General features: G+C 41.2%; 1 protein-coding gene across 1 annotated transcript in view; it reads left to right on the top strand.

Annotated features, from left to right (window-relative positions):
• SPTBN5 (spectrin beta, non-erythrocytic 5) overlaps positions 1 to 18,460 on the top strand; it is a 126,137-nt gene that overhangs the window by 7,510 nt on the left and 100,167 nt on the right. Inside the window, exons 7-15 of the mRNA XM_058162147.1 lie at positions 1,417 to 1,645; positions 2,612 to 3,246; positions 9,558 to 9,696; positions 11,202 to 11,434; positions 12,958 to 13,111; positions 14,146 to 14,343; positions 14,591 to 14,788; positions 16,618 to 16,740; positions 16,913 to 17,065. Of these exons, the coding sequence (XP_058018130.1) occupies positions 1,417 to 1,645; positions 2,612 to 3,246; positions 9,558 to 9,696; positions 11,202 to 11,434; positions 12,958 to 13,111; positions 14,146 to 14,343; positions 14,591 to 14,788; positions 16,618 to 16,740; positions 16,913 to 17,065 (2,062 nt within the window). The remainder of the gene's footprint in view (positions 1 to 1,416; positions 1,646 to 2,611; positions 3,247 to 9,557; positions 9,697 to 11,201; positions 11,435 to 12,957; positions 13,112 to 14,145; positions 14,344 to 14,590; positions 14,789 to 16,617; positions 16,741 to 16,912; positions 17,066 to 18,460) is intronic.

The raw sequence follows: 18,460 nt of genomic DNA on the forward strand, positions 1-18,460 counted from the left end.
GTTTTTGCAATTGCACCTGGCTGGCCATTATGGTGAAAAAGAATCATGAATACATGCTTAATGTCCATTTTAAACAAGAGAGATATTTTCTTTCTATGCTCAGAAAAAAATACTAGAATGGAAATTTAAAAATGCTACTTTAGAAGATACAAATCACAGCATATCCCTGTCTTCTAGAAGGCAGGTTAAATGGTATTGTTCTATTGTTTTTTCACCCTTATGGACCTCTCCAAGTATGCTGAAACATGTAAGAAACAATATTTTACTCCTGCACATATAGAAGGTTTGCATAAATGTTGAACTATAATTCCTTTAAAGATGAATACAAATATATAAATTGCTCACAAATTATTTCAAATTGTTGCATCCTATCTCTTTAAAGTCAGATGTAGAAAATGACATGCATTACTCCATGTCATTCAACAAACTGTTTCTGTGTTCTGTAAAGCAGATCTATATACTTTACAGATTCTGAGGGGAATTTAATAAGATTAACATGGAGGGGATGGCACTCCAGTAAATTGTGAAACTCTTTATCAGCTATTGGAAAAGTTACTTTAGATCATAAATCTATTACAAACTTTAATCACACGGACATCCCCAAATTCATAATGGCATAGGGCCGGGTTACTTACGGGACCGCCTGCTGCTACCGAATACCTCTCACCGACCCGTGCGCTCTCACAGAGAGGGACTCCTCAGGGTGCCGTCGGCGCGACAGTGTCGTCTGGCGACGCCCAGGGGAAGGGCCTTCTCTGTGGGGGCTCCCGCCCTCTGGAACGAACTCCCCCCAGGACTCCGTCAACTTCCGGACCTCCGAACCTTTCGTCGCGAGCTTAAAACTCACTTATTTATCTGCGCTGGACTGGGTTAGTTTTTAAATTTATGGGTTTTTAATGGGTTTTTTATCTTAAATTTTTAATCTTGGCCAATTTAATAAGTTTTTTAATTGTATTTTAATTGTATTTATATTGTATTTATATTGTATTATTGTGTATTTTTTATCTGGCTGTGAACCGCCCTGAGTCCTTCGGGAGAAGGGCGGTATAAAAATTTAAATAATAAATAAATAAATAAATTCACATTCTCTCAATTCTATAAATTGTAATTGTATGCTGATGCTATGGATCCTTATTTTAAAGTACCTAATCCAGTCAGAGAAGAAAGATACATTCAGCTTTTCCTCCATAAATATTATATTACATTGCCTCTGACACCCCTATCAACAGCCTATTAAAACTCTAGCAAATTTCTGAAAATCCTAAGGGAAAAATGCATATGTCCACTTCCTTGCATTTTTAGACAGCATTTCACCGAGGCAGCCTTTGGCAGCGCCATCTTGGATGATAACCATGCTCTTGCATTTTTTAAACATAATCTCCTTCATTTACCTGTTTTTATTTTTCATCTTTTCAGGCCTGATCTTATACAATACAGCTCCCTGCGGCATGACCAGCCCATAATTAATCTAAATAATGCCTTCACCGTGGCGGAGAAGCACCTGGGAATCTTAAAGTTGTTGGATGCTGAAGATGTGGCGGTGCCATTTCCAGATGAGAGATCCATCATGACCTATGTGTCATTCTACTACCACTATTTTTCCAGGCAGAAGCAGGGTCAGACAGTCCAGAAAAGGCTTGCTAAAGTCAGTGTATTGTTGTTTTGGTAATTAACATTCCTAATGTCTGGTACAGTAGAACCTCTGGTCATGAACACTTCTGACCATGACCAAATTGGGTTCCAACCCAAAAAAATCTCAATTTTTTTTTGGTGGTGGTGGGCAATTTCCCCTTCTGCGCCATTTTCTTTGTAAGCACCAAATTTCCAAAATTAGGTTCGGGTCAGGTTACGACCAAATTGGGTTGCGACCAAAGTTATGGGACGAATTATGGTTGTGACCAGAGGTTCTACTGTATGTCTTAAATAAATAATTTCTGCAGCCCAAATAGAATGTGTACTCTTTTATCTATGGAACACATAGTTTTCCATAGTCAAAAAATGTCTAAGGAAGTACAGATTCTATTAAGAAGGACCTTAGCTGAACTCCTATAATATGTTAACCTCTGCAACTTGTAACTGATAGAATATGGTTTCTCAGTACCTTGAGGATAGAACACATGTCCAATGCACTGGCCTAAAGTAGCCATTTGCACTCAAGCTTTTCATTCATCTAGAAGTGGTATAAACAGTTACACATTGTTTTAATTTCTATTTGCATTTTCTTCTGGGTAACTCAGCAGCATTACAATGATAATTTTGTCTGAACACAATCCATTTGTTTCTAGCACTGTGTGATTAGTCTCAGCTTTCAAAAATACATAATCATACATATTGCACTTGGGTGTTTTTTTCTTTATATCCAAGAGAAGTTCTGGAAGAAAATTTGGATCAGGACTATGTTGAATGTATATTCATGTAGAGATAGTCCTGGTCCAATTAACAATTGCTGATTTTAGTGGAAGACTAAGATCCCATGATGAATTGCTCATGGAACATGTAACTTTCTTTTAAAGGCTCTTGGATGAAACTTGGCTTTGCTGAAAATGTGAGTAGAATTATACTGACTAGGATCAAGGGAAAAAAGTACATGTTATGTTTGTTCTTTCTGCAGATTGTGTTCTGCCTGAAGGAGACAGATGAATTGAAATTCCAGTATGAACACATGATCTTTGAACTCTTGAAATGGATAAAGCTCAAAGTGACAGAACTGGATGACCGTTCCTTCCCCAATTCTCTGGAGGAAATGCGCTTCCTCATGAATAACTTTAAGGTCTTCCGCACGATGGAGAAACCTCCCAAATACCGTGAGAAGGGAATAATTGAAGCCAATTTTTTCCACATACGGACCAAACAGCAAGTCAACAATCAGCGCGCTTATCTGCCCCCTGAAGGAAGAACTTTAAGAGATCTGGAAAAAGAATGGATTGCTTTGGAGAAAGCAGAGGGCAGTCGAGGAAAAGCAATACTGCAGGAGCTGTTAAGACTTGAGAAAGTTGAGCAACAGGTCCAGATGTTTCTGAAGAAAGCAGCCATTCGTGAGGCCTATTTGAGGAACATGAGAGAGATCATCAAAAAGCAGGATGATTGGCAACCTGACAATGTAGAACAGCTTCCGGCAGGCACTAGGAAACTAGAGGCAATTGAAGCAGACATGCTTCCCCAAGACCAACGCTTCAAAGCCTTGTCTACAATGGCTGCCGAAATCATGCGTGAGAACTATCAGGACAAGGCCTTGATTGCTAAAAAGTAAGTAGGATGCCTACAGATTGGGGCAGTAGTCAGAGATGGTGTTGGAGAGAATGAAAAGCGCTGTCGTGTCCCACTCTTCCGCTGACGGCCGGGTCAGGGAAATCCGAATCAGGCTTGCCTCTGCAGCTCTGCCCAAAGTCCTAGCAAAGTCCTCAGAGCAGGCAGGAGACCAGTAAGTGACTTCAGCAAGATAAGTTCGACTTTTGCCTGACTCAGAGACTGCCAGAAAGCAGATCCTTTATATAGGCCATGGGGTGTGGCTCCATGACTCAGCACTCATTAAGGCCTGCCCCTCCCTTCCTTCTGTTGCCTCCGCCTATCCAATCTTCTGATGCGAGGGTCACTCCAATCAGCTGTTGGTAATAAACCCTCCTCAGGCTCACATGCTGTGGAGGAGGGGGAGGGGTCTAGCTGCTCCGTTTGCCTGGGCATGGAGTCAGGGCTGGGGCCGGGAGGTGCTCCTTCTTCTGCAGTTTGTCTGGGCATGGAGCCAGGACTGGGGCCGGGAGGCATACATTCCTCCATGTTCGGGAGCAGATAAGAAGGCCCCGGCTGCTCTGAGGGCGGGCAAGACACAACAAGCGCCTCACAGGTGTTTGTTTAGCATGAATTAATACAACATCCATCTTTGGAAAGAATAAATTTAACTGATTGTATTTTACTTTGTATTCTTCCAATAACAAAAATGTTAGGACAGATGATAATGAAATAAAAATAAAGGGCAATTGTTAGGTTCGGGAAGTAACGAGGCTGGAGACCCAGGGTAGTGACAACAGCTCTTTAATATAGGGTGAACCCAGCAACAGGCTGGGCGAAAACCCTCTCCTTTTATACAGTTCTGTTGGAGGTTTTGACCAATCAGCAACGTGCTGATTTCCCGCTCAAATATTTAAAGGTACAACATTAATACATAACACTCCTCCCCTCCCAGAAAACACTTTTCCTCTATTTACATAAATATTTACATGTTATTTTTCGACGTAGTCACGCAAATAACCTGGGCGTCTCCTAGTCCTTTCTGACCTGCGCGGTTCAGTTCTGGGTGGTGTTTTGAGCTGGTCGGAGGGGCTGTTTTCTCCTCCCAGCACTTTCTCTGGGCCAACGGGCTCCGGATTATTGGCCGACTCTTTTTCTTGGCTATCGGGCCTTGGATTACTTTTTTCAATTTCCTGCCGCTTCCTCGAACCTGATGGCGTCGCTGGAACTCTGGGACCTCAGCTAAGTCTTGCGCCTCCCGGTCATTGTTGGCTGTGGAATCAAATTGGTATTGATCATGATATGTTTCATTTGGTTCAGTTTGGTCGGTTATTCGTTTCCTTAACTGATCTATGTGGCGCCCACACTCTGTTGTCGGGTAGCTCTACCACGTATGATTTTGGGCCAGTTACTTTAATTATTTGTCCTGTGAGCCAACTAGGGCCGCCCCATAGTTTCGAGCCCATACCGGGTCGCCTATGCTCATTTCCTGGTCTTTTCTAGTTTTCCTTGTAACCCTCTGGTGTGTAATGGGATTCAAACGGTCCAGTGGGCACCGGAGTTTCCGTCCCATTAGCAATTCGGCTGGGCTTTTCCCGGTGGCCGTGCTTGGGGTTCTGTGCTGGATGGCTAGGAAAAAGTCTATTTTTGTTTGCCAGTCACCTGGCTTTAGCCTGGACAATGCCTCCTTAGCGCCCGGACGGAACGCCTGCAAGGCCATTCGACGCAGGGTGAAAAGGCGCAGAGAGGGCATGTCGGATGCCTTCCTCTGCCAGGTATTCTTCAAACTGGGCTGCCGTGAATTGAGGCCCATTGTCGGACACCAGAGTGTCCGGCAATCCGTGAGTTGCGAATAGGTGGCGCAGGGTTGCGATTACTGCTTCGGCCGTAGTGGATTTCATGAGTATGACCTCCAACCATTTAGAAAATGCATCCACAACTATTAGGAATGTTTGGCCGTGAAAAGGGCCAGCAAAATCAATGTGGATTCTTGACCAGGGCCCTTGGGGCTTTTCCCATTCTCTGACTGGGGCCGTTGGGGGTAGAGGTCTGGATTCTTGGCAAGCCTGACATTTCCCTACCCTCTCAGCAATCTCTGCGTCCATGAGTGGCCACCATACATAGCTTCTGGCTAACCCTTCATCCTTACGATCCCTGGGTGACCTCGTGGAGGAGGTCCAATACCTTTCCCTTAACTTTTCAGGAATTATTACACGATCACCCCATAACAGACACCCCTTGAGCTGAGAGCTCATCTCGCTTTTGACAAATTCTTTGAACCGTTCGCCCGGCGCAGCGGGCCACCCTCTCTGTACCCAACCGAGTACAGTCCTTAACACAATGTCCCGGTATGATGCCCGAGCCACTTCCTTAGATGTGACTGGGCCAGAGTCCAAAGAGTCAATAAGTAGGATGGGTGTCCCTGGAGTGGGGTCTTCGGTCGCCCCAGGTAGTGGGCATCGGCTTAACGCGTCTGCATGCCCCACTTCTTTTCCTGGTCGATGTTGCAGCTTGTACGAATAAGCGGCTAAGAATATAGTCCATCGGGTCAATCGCGGCGAAAGTGCCACAGGCGTTGGGCGGTCGCCAGCCAGTATTCCTAGTAGCGGCCTGTGGTCAGTCACGATTTCGAAATTCCGCCCAAATACATACTCGTGGAATTTCTTGACCCCTGACACAATGGCTAGTGCTTCTTTGTCTAACTGGCTGTAGTTCCTCTCTGGGGAGGACATCGTTCTCGAATAGAACGCTATAGGGGCTTCTGTGCCGTTTGGAAGTCTATGGCTGAGTACAGCCCCCACCCCATAAGGGGAGGCGTCGCAAACCAACACTAGGGGTAATGAGTCGTGATATTGGATGAGCAGGCTATCACTTGAGAGCAGGTTCTTTACTGCTTCAAAAGCCCTATTTTCTGACTTTCCCAAGACCAAACAGTATTTTTCCTAAGAGCCTATGCAGCGGTTCCATAGCAGTTGCTTTGTTCTTTAAAAGACCGTAAAATTAACCAATCCAGGAATGCCTGCAGCTCTGCTTTGTTTTTGGGCGCTGGAGCCTTCTAATTGCCTTAACCTTGCTCTCAGTAGGGTGAATTCCTTTCTTGTCTATCCGTAGCCCAAGAAGTCGACGATTCGACCCCGATCTGGCATTTGTTTGTCTTGACTTTTAATCCGGCTGTCCGGAAAATGCTCAAGACCTTTCTTAACCGCTCCCCAATTCCTCCATGTTTTCCCTGAAATTAGGACATCATCAAGTAGGAACTACCCTGAAGCCCCTGCAGTAGTCGTTCCATCAGGTTTTGGAACAGCCCTGGTGCCACACTGACCCCAAATTGCAATCGGTGCACTTGAAGGCACCCCTGTGCGTCTGTCGTTTGGGCTTGGCTGTGCGGGCGTCTACTGGCAGTTGTTGGTAGGCTTGGGCCAAGTCTAACTTTGCAAAGACTTGTCCTTGCCCCAACGAGTGCAATAAGTGTTGCACCACGGAACCGGTAAGCGCTTTTCTGTAAGGCTTTGTTAAGCGTCGCCTTGTAGTCAGCGCAAATTCTAATTGACCCGTCCGGTTTTATGGGGTGACGATTGGCGTCTCCCACCTTGCGTGATCGACTGGCACCAAGATCCCTTGATTAATGAGCTTATCCAGCTCCTTATCAATTTTGGTTTTAGGGCAAAGGACTCTCCTCGCCTTAAGCCTAATGGGGCTACCTGGGGTCTAAGTTGAAGGAAATAGGGGTCCCTTGTACTTGCCCAGGCAGTCCTTGAAGACATCTTGAACTCGTTAAAGAGAATGTCTTTCAGGTTACAGTCACTTCTGTAGATGCCAGTCACTCCCATGCCCAGGGCACGAAACCAGTCTAGTCCCAACAGACTGGGCAGAGTTCCTTCGACGATCGTGATGGGCAGGGTCTTTTATGTGGACCATACTCGACTCGGACGGAGGTGGTCCCTCGAACAGGGATGCGATTCCCTGGTAGTCGTGCACTGTAGCCGTTGTGCTTGCAGGTGGCGCCGCGACGGACGGCAGCGACTTCGCCAGAGTGTCCCAGGACATGATGGTGATCGCTGATCCCGTGTCTACTTCAAGCCTGCACCGTACTCCCTCTATCTTGGGCTTTGTGAAGATCTTCTTTCCACTTTGGTTGAGGCGCGCCTATAATGACAGTCGCTTGGTTAGACTTCGCGCCTTTCTTGTTTGAACCAATCGCGGGCTGCCTTTCCGGTTCCGCTTTGATTGGCCGATTTGAATTTTCGGCGGAAGGTTGGGCCGCTCTGCAGACCTGAGCTAAGTGCCCTTTCTTCCCACACCGCCGGCATGTTGCGTCTTTAAACCTGCAGCGTTGGCGCTGGTGCTGCCCTCCGCAGCTTCCGCACTCGCCACGGTCCTCAATGTCGCGTTTCTCGGTCCGGCAGACCCTTCCTCATCTCGCCTCACCGCCGGATTCGGACTGAATCTCCTCCTGGTGTACTGGCGTTGGCTTTGTGCTTGCCTTGGATTGAAGAGGCTTTTGCAGGGTCTCTGCCCTTTAGTAGACATTTCGTGTGCTCTGGCTTCGCCCAGAGCGCTGGCTAGTGTCAGGTTGCTCTTGGCTAGCAGCCGCCGCCAGACGGATGTCCTTGACCCTCGGACGAGTTGCTCGAGTAGCACCTCGCCCAGGTCTCGGTATCCGCAGTCCTTGGACGCTCTTCTTAAAGCGCCATGTAGTCACCGATGGACTCGCCCTCCATCTGTCTATGTTCTCCGAATTCAAACCGCTGCACGTATTTGGACGGCGTCGGCGCGAAATGGTTCTTCAGCAAAGTCTGCAGAGTCGGCCACGATACCGATTGTATCGGCGTTGGCTCTGCCAGGGCTTCCGCAATCTCGATGACCTCCGGCCCACAATGGCTTAAGAAGTAAGCCCGTTTGCGGTTATCAGGGATCCCCTGTAGTTCGTTGGCTTCTAGAAAGCTTTCGAAACGGGTCATATACGTTCCCCATTTCTCCTTGATCGGGTTGTACGGTGCGGGTGGCGTGTTTGCCATTTCCGCGTTTCTGCCCTGGGTTTGCTGGGTTCGGAACTATCGCGCTTCAGCTCGGTTCTGGTTCTCCTTAGCCTCGAGATCCCACCTTCGTCGCCAATGTTAGGTTCGGGAAGTAACGAGGCTGGAGACCCAGGGTAGTGACAACAGCTCTTTAATATAGGGTGAACCCAGCAACAGGCTGGGCGAAAACCCTCTCCTTTTATACAGTTCTGTTGGAGGTTTTGACCAATCAGCAACGTGCTGATTTCCCGCTCAAATATTTAAAGGTACAACATTAATACATAACAGCAATCACAATAGTAAAACATCTTAGTTAGTAAAACAAAGAAGAACAAAAGATACACAAGCTGCTAATATAATGCAAGCATTTACAGTTTCAAAATTACACACATTACTCCTTTGTGTGTGTGTCTATTTACACAAGTCTTTCTAATCTTATTTGCATATGCTATATATCTTATTCAATTACTTTTGAATTATGTAGAATTCTTTCTCTTGTCTTAATGTAGCCTATGCTTTTCTGTGGATTTTCATGTTTCTATGCTATATTTGTGTACATTTTTATACATTTCTTTTGCTTCTTCTGCCCTTTCTTTTTCCTGTTCTTTCTTTTGTTGCACACATTTCTTCTCCTTACCTTCTTTTCTTCTCCACCTGAATCCTAAAAAACTTTTAGTCAAACTAGGTTTGGCTGCTTTGATTGCTGGCTGTTTTCTACACTCTTAGCTTTGATTGCTTCTCGCCTTAGCTGCTTCCAGAATTTAAAATTCCTATGCATTCCCTAAGCCAATTTTGTCCTGGGCATCTTTTGTTAGCTTAGCCACTTCTGCAGATCTCACCTGCAAAACACTTGGATTTTCCACTCCACTCCAGCACATAGTAGTTCCTCCTGGTACACCGATGCCACCTGCCCGGAAGTCATGATTTTTTTGAGCTGGGCAATGGCACAGTCCAACTAATTCAGCTGCACTAAGTGCCAGACGGCATGAAAAAAAGGAAAAAGAAATTTCACATGGACTGTTATGAGGCTCTCCTTCCACATTGTTCTACAATTCACTTTTTTCATATATCATCAGATGATCAAACTAGAAGTTGAAAAAAATTCAGAAATGCTAATGAATATTACAGTTTGAAGATGCACTTCCCCACTGGATTAAACCTCATGTTTCCCCGCAGCAGTATAAGTTATAAATAAATTAAGTTATAAATAAGATATATAGAAATATATCACATAATCACATCAGAATACTTGAATTGTCCATTAGTGAAGTCTTGTGATATCACATTCTTTTCCTCTTTTTGCTCTCTTCACAGGCAAATGGACATCATTCATCAATGGCAAGATCTCTGGGACCATCTCAAAAGACAAAAACACACTATGGGAAAGATGCAGGAAGTGCTAGTCCTTTTGAGGGACATTGATACCATTATGGAAGAACTTAAAGGACTGCAGGTATATTCATTCTAAAGGAAGACATTGGTGGCTATGGTCTTTAATGAATGCTTCCAACTCACAGCCCATGGAAAGAGAATGAATAAGAATGTGTATGCAGAAGGGATATCTGGAATAAGAATTTGAACTTAAACCATAGATTGTAACTACTCATAAAAATCTATTCACATGTCTTTGTGAAGGGATTGTCTCCATTAAATTAGATTATATGATGAAAACCAATGATACTATATGTAGGAAGAAATAGTGTGCAAATCCAGAAAGCATTATTAATTAGTTTGCTTTTTTCTATTACAAAGCCTTTTTTCTATTATAAAGCCTTTTGAGGCAGACAAACAAATAGGAACCATTTGGATTTATGTAAAATTCTATATTGATAACAGAACCTTAAAGCCTGTTAAAAGAAGTCTTCAGCTTAGCATTTATACCTAGCAAAATTAAGACAGTTACTCCAAGTCTCTTTCACATACAGTGGTACCTCGGTATTCATCTAGAACCAACACTAATTGGTTTTGGGAGATGCAATGAGTACCAAAAACAGTGAGTACCAAACATTTTTCCCCATAAGGAATATTGTAGTGAGTCACAAGGTAGTCGACATCGACAAATTCTAGCTTGTGCATTGAGTACCAAACAAACGATGAGTACCAGAACAAAATTTTCACAACAAAATGTGTTGAGTAGCAAAATACATTTTTGATGAGTTTCGAAGCAGGCATTCATGAGTTTCAAAGCAGGTACCAAGGTATCACTGTAGGAACCTTCTTGCTAGTCTGAAGAATTTGTTTTGCAACAATTCTGTTTCTTCCTCCATTTTCCCTGTTAGACATTCCATCACAGCACAAGATCTTATACAACTATTTTTAGGACATTTCTCTCTATCTCAGCAGAGGACAACACCAGACAACATATTACCTATTATTATTATGGTCAGCCAGATGTTTAAACTGGATTTGGCATTTTTCTTCATCTATCAAGTCCTTCCCAAAGATCTTATTTAATAGTATTAAAGAAATTGTCACAGAATTATGTCAAGTAGGATAAGTCAAACTTTCCCACTCTGGTTGTATCACAATTCTTTTGCTCCCCCAAATATTAGAGGGCACCAGATTAGGAAAGGATGTTTTAAAGCATGTCACCATTCCATGATTCCCTTTTTTTTAAATATGCAAATATGTAATAGATGTTGTCATGATTTAGGAAGATGACATTATCATATTAAGCATCTAGGGTAACATTACTTCATTGAACAGGATAATACCGATAAAATTTGCTTGTTTTGCATATTTACTTGTTTTACATATCAAATTTGAGTTTGATATATAATAAGGATAAGATTAGTTGCTGTCTTTTGTAAATCATGATTTGTGGCTTAGTATAATGTATGAACCCAACCAATTGTAGTAAATTAACATTTTATATTACATTATGTATGATTTTGGGGACTGCCTGCAATCAAGTATCTGAAAAATGTACAAAATATTTTTCTTTCATTCTATTTCTAGATATTAGTAAGCTCTAAGGATTGTGGCAAGGAGCTCTTAGAAGCAGTGGAGTTATTACAAAAGCACAAATTAGTTGCCTCCCAAATTTCTTCTCTTGAGGAAAGCATCATGTACATTGCTGCAAAAATAGAAGACATAATACAAAGGAAACCACTCAAATCAGAAATACTTCAAACCAAATATCAGATGCTTTATCAGCTACATCAGAATCTTCAGGATTCCTGCCAAAAAAGGTAAAAATCTTTTAAATATTGATGAACGCTTTGATTTAATCTGCAAAAAGAGAAAGATCCTGATCTTAGATTGGGATTCTCTATGCATATATTGTGTTTCTCTGTTCCACACATTGATCAGAGAGAAATGAGAAGCTCCGTCCCCTCAGACAAACCCTTATACATTTTTGTCAATGATTTAGAATTTTGATATTCAGGCAAAGGGCAGAATAATTCTGGTTCTTTAAGAATGACATTGGCAAGTATACCAAGCTTTCAAATCGAATCTGGGAAGAATCATTATTTTTTACTACATCACACACACATGCTAATTTGTATCTCTCTCTCTCTCTCTCTCTCTCTCTCTCTCTCTCTCACACACACACACACACACACACACACACACACACAGAGAGAGAGAGAGAGAGAGAGAGAGAGAGAGAGAGAGATGTCTTTGTGTGCAGGAACATCTGCCCAGTATATGGGCTAGGCACTCTTAAGTCAAGATGGGACATTTCACAGAAGGTTGTGGAGAATAAGAGGGCTGTGAGACTTCCATAACCAGACAGTCAGGATGGTACTAGCAAATCAACTAGATATCATGGTGGTAGACAAGGACCAGAAGACAAAGTGGTGACAGATGTAGTGATGGCAAATGACAGCAATGTCAGGAAGAAACTGGAAAACTACCAGGACCTGAGGGAGAAAGTAGAGGGAATGTGGAAAGTAAAAAATCAAAGTGGCGATAGGAGCACTCAGGGTTGTGACTCCTAAGTTGGGAACTGGCTCCAAAAAAATGTCAGGAACAACATCAGAGCTCTCTAGACAGAAGAATGCCGTGATAGGAGTAGATAATATATGTGCAGGAACCTCAGACTTCCAGGCCTCTGGTAAAGGGCCCAAGATTGAGGAAGACTCATTGGGTTGAAAAGGGATTTCTAAATATATACTATATACTAAATACTGTTAAATACTAGGCATATCTTCAGTTAAATATTAATACAGAGTGAGCATGAAAGCAATCTGTAGGAAACCTTAGCATCAAAGGTTGTGTAGAGTAAGGGTGGGGAATTGAGTTTTTTTGTTTGATTGGGGGAATTTTTTTGGAACATGTATTTTAATTTGGCTTGGCTTTGTTTTCTTAACTTCTTTGGAAGGAACTTTATGTACCATTTTCTTTAACGTTGTTCCTGAATAAAACTTATTATGGAAAAAAATCAAGGTTTTTTTTTTAACACAGCTATCTTTTATTTAATGCATTTCAATTTTGCTGAGAAGTATAATATTAAATTAAGTGACAGACATGAGATTTTTCCAAGAGAAGGAAAACAGAAATATAGAAGTATGATTTTACGAAATCAGTTTATAACAGCAAATATTTAGAAGGTTGTTCCATTGTTTCTTCTGTTGTGTGATTCTGGAATAAAAATAGGGTTGGTTCTATACTGTATTTTATATTTTAATAAGTTGGAACTGCTAGAAAAATCTGAAATAATCTTCGGTTGTAACCCTTTTAAAGTACATCATTTATTTGTTTGATTCAGGCAACATCATTTGGAAGGGGCTGTGAAGCTTCTTGAATTTTTTCATGAATGCAAAGAAGAAGAGAAATGGTTGTCTGACAAATGGAAATTAGTGAAGATGGGAACCTTAGAGGATGATCTCACTCATATTTCAGCCTCTCTCCAAAACCATAAGGTTGGTAAAATATATTTTCTTTATCATTTGTGCAATTTTAATAGAAATCCAGGTAAAAACTGTGAATGTAACGGTGAAACTATATTTCTCATTGTTATCTCTGATGAAGCCATAAGGTGGCATTACAGAGAGGGAGAAAACAAAACACTCACTAGCATTCCTAATTACTTAGATTTCTCTGAAAACTCTAAGAAGCATATATTGCCTTCTTTCTTCCTGATTTTTCTATATAATTTTATTAATAATTTTGATTATAGCAGTAAAATCTATTTTCTTCGTTTAAAACTTTAAAAAGTTTAGAAAAAAAGAGTAAAAGTGCACGAAAAGAGAAAGAGAAAAAAGAGGAAAGTAAGACTATAATAAAGGAAAAGAAATATACAAAAAAGTCTATCTATATAAGCAGACAAGCATTACTGACATTAATATTGTGGCTGCTGCCAGCATCCCAACTAGACCAGACAGGAAATATAACAAGATGAACTAATTCTATTTTATTTTAAGGCTTCGTACATTGTAAGAATCTTGTAAATCTAAAAGTACAAATTTCCTGCCATCTCTTTTTACTGTCTGATAAATTAGAGTGGATCCTTTCTAAACTTTTTTCTCTGTCCATTGCTCAGTTGCATGCTCCTCCACCTTTGTTCATTCCCTAGGCAGTGTCTCTTAATCCTATATTCCAAGGTCATTTCATATACCATTAACCCTTGGAAAATTGCTATCCTGTAGTCTCCATATGAAGAAGAGCTGTCCAAAGCACATGTTGGCAATCTCCCATCCTCTCCTTATCTAGAGTGGTTCCAAGAAAACAATCTACTCGTAAATTCCTTGGTCCATTCAGTCCATCATTCCTTCCTCAAAAGTCCCTCCATTCTTTGTATATGGGTTGAGCTGAGAGAAAAGTGGCTAGTCCTAAATCACCCATAGATTAGAAACTTATGTTCCCCCCCACACCAGTCCTTAACCACTATGCTTTATTGGCTTTATATAGAGTTATGGCAGCATCCAACAATAATTCCCTAATTTCTGTCTGGCAGTCTCTCCAAGTTGAGTGTGTCTCCCATCAAGCAATTTGTTCTAAAATAATTTGCAAGGGCCAGGAGTTAAGCCAAAACAATCCTTCAAATCAAGAGATTCAGAAGAAGTTGAAAGGCATCCAGCAATTGTGGCAACAGCTCCAAGATGAGATGACTAATTGTAAGATCCGCTTGGATACAGCTGCTCTCATTCAACACGTAAGTCAGTCTCGTCCTTTGTTCAAACAAGGTAAAAAAAAGTTGAAAAATTATTATTAACTTTCACCTTGAACTCTTTGAGATATGCTATCACCATATCATTTTTTTTTTCAGTGTGGGGAAAATGTAGCTCTGGGCCTACATTGGGATTTAAGCAAATGATTCTTTTCCTTTGCATAAATTATTCTGTAGTGGAATGTTATCTGTAGGTATCACCACAATACCTCGATCTTGTTTCTCCCTTCAGTACTTTGCAGATATTAATGAGGTTGACTCCTGGCTCCAGGAAAAACACACTCTCCTAGCCAGCAAAGATTATGGGAAAGATGAATCTAGTACAGAAGCTTTGTTGCATCGTCATCTTCGTTTGGAAAAGGAGCTTGCTGCTTATTTTACAGACATAAGGCACTTAGAGGAACAGGCCCATTCTGTGGCACAGCAAGTGGTATGTAGCACCCAAACAATCTTTTAAGTTACATAACTGTCTGCCCAAAATATACACGAACTTACTGATGCATTAAAACCAGTGTTTTTTAAAACTGGACATTTTAAGATATGTGGACTTCAGCTCCCAGAATTCCACACTGACATGTTTAAAGTTGACAAGCTGGAAAAACACTAAATGAAATAGACACATCTCCGATTGCCCTCCTCATTCATGCTTATTTAAAATAAATTCCATTCCTGTGATCTCTGATAAAATGTTTCTCTACAAATGGCACATTTTCCTTCTTCCATGGATCTATGTTAGGCCTGAGATTTTAGCCATCATGGTTTCATATTTCCATATGAGATTTCTTCTTACTCCGTAATATTGAATTCTTAATTTATAAAATTGAAAAATTGCCATTCTGAAACTTTGAAGGAAAATGTTATTTATTTGGATTATATGATAATGTAAACACATCCACATGTGCTTTTGTTATGTGATTATATCCTCATTCATTCTCTCTAATGATCAAATCAATTTTTTTCCTGTATTGCTTGCTTATTCAAACCTTAATGGTTTAAGGCACTCTCATTTCATCATTTTTTCTATATTTAAGTATCTCTGGTTAATAAACTCTTATCTTTTAGATGCACCTTATTTTGTAATATTAATCAATTTAAGAATATAAATGAAGTCACAAGGGTGCTTTTTCAAAAAGCAACTTGATATTTTTTGTTTTTCTTTGAAAACATTTTGCTTTTTATCCAAGAAGCTTCTTCAGCTCCAGGTGGATGGTGGGGAATGAAAGGATTTATACCCCTAGCAGATAGCTGGTCATTTGCATTCTTTTAGGGAGTTGTTGAGGCCACTTGAAGGTTTAACTGTGTCCTCAGCAAAGGTGGGTTTCAGAACCTCTGGAGAACTGGTAGCGGAAATTTTGAGTAGTTCAGAGAACCAGTAGTAAAAATTCTGACTGGCCCCGCCCCAATCTATTCTCTGCCTCCTGAGTCCCAGCTGATCAGGAGGAAATGGGGATTTTGCAGTAACCTTCCCCTGGAGTGGGGTGGGAATGGAGATTTTACAATATTTTTCCCCTGCCTCACCCACCAAGCCAGCCACACTCACCAAACCATACCCACAGAACCGATAGTAAAAAAATTTGAAACCCACCACTGGTCTTCAGGGTCACCTGGGTAGTGCAAATGGGTGTGGAGCTTTCTTGGAACTGCTGAAAGCACAGTTGAAAACACAGATAAACCTCCAAGTGGCCTCAATGACTCTCTAAAACAGGGCTATCAAACTCGTGGCATGCGGGCTGGATGTGTCACGCACTGGCCACGCCCACGCCCAGTTTAGTGAAGGAGGGGAAAGTCCTAATACGTCACATGATGCCTCCATGATGATGCGAGTTTGACACCCCTGCTCTAAAAGAATGCAAATGACCAGCTGTCTGCAAGGAGTATAAATCCTTCCATTCCCCACCATACAGTCAGAGCTTTTTGAATGAGATGTGAAATGTCTCCAAAGAAAAACAAGCAAGTCCAGTTACCTCTTGAAAAAGCACTTTTGGGACAACCATGACCTGGATGACTAAAAATCTCCATAGATATATATAAATTTCATATGCACCAAGACAAATTCCTTGCGTGTCCAATCACACTTGGGCAATAAAAAATTCTATCTAAAAAATTAAGCAGGCACTAGCATTTGTGAGAGATAGAACTCGGTATTGAGCATAGAATTTTGTGTCTAGTTCTCTGAGCAGATGGCATCTGTGCCAGCAGCAAATTCAGAAATCAACAACCAGAGTAGCTAAAATGCCATCAAATCATTATCTTTCACAGACTCTTGTCAAACCTACATTCACTGGACAGCTTGGCTCTGATTCACACTTTATTATGGAAAACATATGGAAAATGCAGAAGAACATTGTTTTGCTGTATGAAAAACTGCAAACCATGGCTGAGGTATTATTTTTTTCCCTAATAATCTTTAGATGGGTGTGTAAAATGAAGGGTTTAGAAACATGGATTTTCTTAAATTAATGTTGATATTTCTGACTAATTTTATTGCTAGAATACCTACTTTATCTGCAGTGCTTTAGTGCTTATTCAAGCATCTCTGATTTCTTCCAAACAGCATAGAAAAAAAGAGTTACAAGAAAGAATCCAACTCTATCAATATTACAACTCCTGTGAAGAGTTTCAGTCTTGGATAGATGACAAGGAGAAAATTTTCCAAACCATTCAACCCAAAGCCAACAATGTGGAAGCTATGCAGCAAAAATTCCAGGTCTTTATTAACAAGCTGTACTTTGAGTTCCTGATTTGTTCTTCCTTTACAAAAGATTAACACTGACATAAAATATTACATTTCAGTAAAACTATGGCAAGATTGTTAGCCAATTATTAGATATCTTGGTTGACTGGTAAATCTGCAAAGAAAACCACTTGTGCTAGTTCAGACTGTGAAATATTCATTGTTAGTTTATAGCAGCCAAAACAACAGACACTTAAATGAAATTGAAGTACCTTTGTAGGCTAATTATTGGACAAGCAGAGGATCTACAAGTTATAGAAAATAATATTGCAATTTGAAACCCAGTGCAAAGATTAAGCAAGGGAATTACTCCCTTTGAAGAAGAACAACAATTGGTGATAAATTATTTGTGATTTAACAAGTCCAGTCCTAATTAACATCATTAAATAAGGACTACCTGTATTTGGAGAAAGATTATTGTATGTCCATATGCAATCTACTTTTTAATACTGAGCTTCACTTTAAAAAATGAAAGCATAGAAAAAGGCAGACTGATTCATTCCAAAATCCTTTCCCCCTTTGTATCTGACCTCAGGGCAAATATGCCCTGGATTTCCTGCACTTTGGGGTTGGGGGTTTCATACATGTATTTCCACAAAATTACTCTACACTTCATTCCCAACCTGAATAGCCCTAAATTAGCCTTAGGTCTTCCAATGTTAAAGTAACATTTACACATACAACCCAGCAGCTCCTAGCAGCCTTCATGTGGTATAACTTAATTTGTTTCACCATCTATTCCAAGGGTGTCAAACTCGTGGTCCGCAGGCCAGATGCATCACGCATTGATCACACCCACCCCTAGTTTACCAAAGAGGGAAAAAGTCACGATATGTCATGTGATGACAACGTGATGCTGCAAGTTTGACACCCCTGATCTATTTATCAGTGTTATTTCAATAAACCCTGTGGAATGGCATGAGCCTGATAGCTCTTAAGCATTTAAGGCTGTTGCAGGTATTCCTCTGGTGTAGTCCATCAAAGCCATTCTAGCGGGACAGTGGGATCACCTGGTTCTTACCAACAGGACTGTCTCTCTTGATCCCAAGCTTAGAGTCTTGACTTTGAAAGAAAGATATACAGCTGTTGGGGACTGGCCGCTATTTTTTTGAAACAACTTTCAAAACATGTCAGCCAGCAGCAAAGTGTGTTCATTATCTCTTAAACCAGGTTGAGAAATGGTTGTGTGCTTGTTCAAGAGTAGCCCTAGTTGGAATGCTGGAGGTAAAGATAAAATCAGCTTTCTTATCCACTCTACCAGACAACCCCTTCTTAGTAGCACCTGTTTGAAACAAACACAACCAGGAGTAAGTGTTGACTGACAGGCAAACCCACTAGTGTTGTCAAAACCCATCTACCCTCTAAGCC

Source organism: Ahaetulla prasina, chromosome 1, assembly GCF_028640845.1.
Source record: "Ahaetulla prasina isolate Xishuangbanna chromosome 1, ASM2864084v1, whole genome shotgun sequence".
Taxonomy (NCBI): domain Eukaryota; kingdom Metazoa; phylum Chordata; class Lepidosauria; order Squamata; family Colubridae; genus Ahaetulla; species Ahaetulla prasina.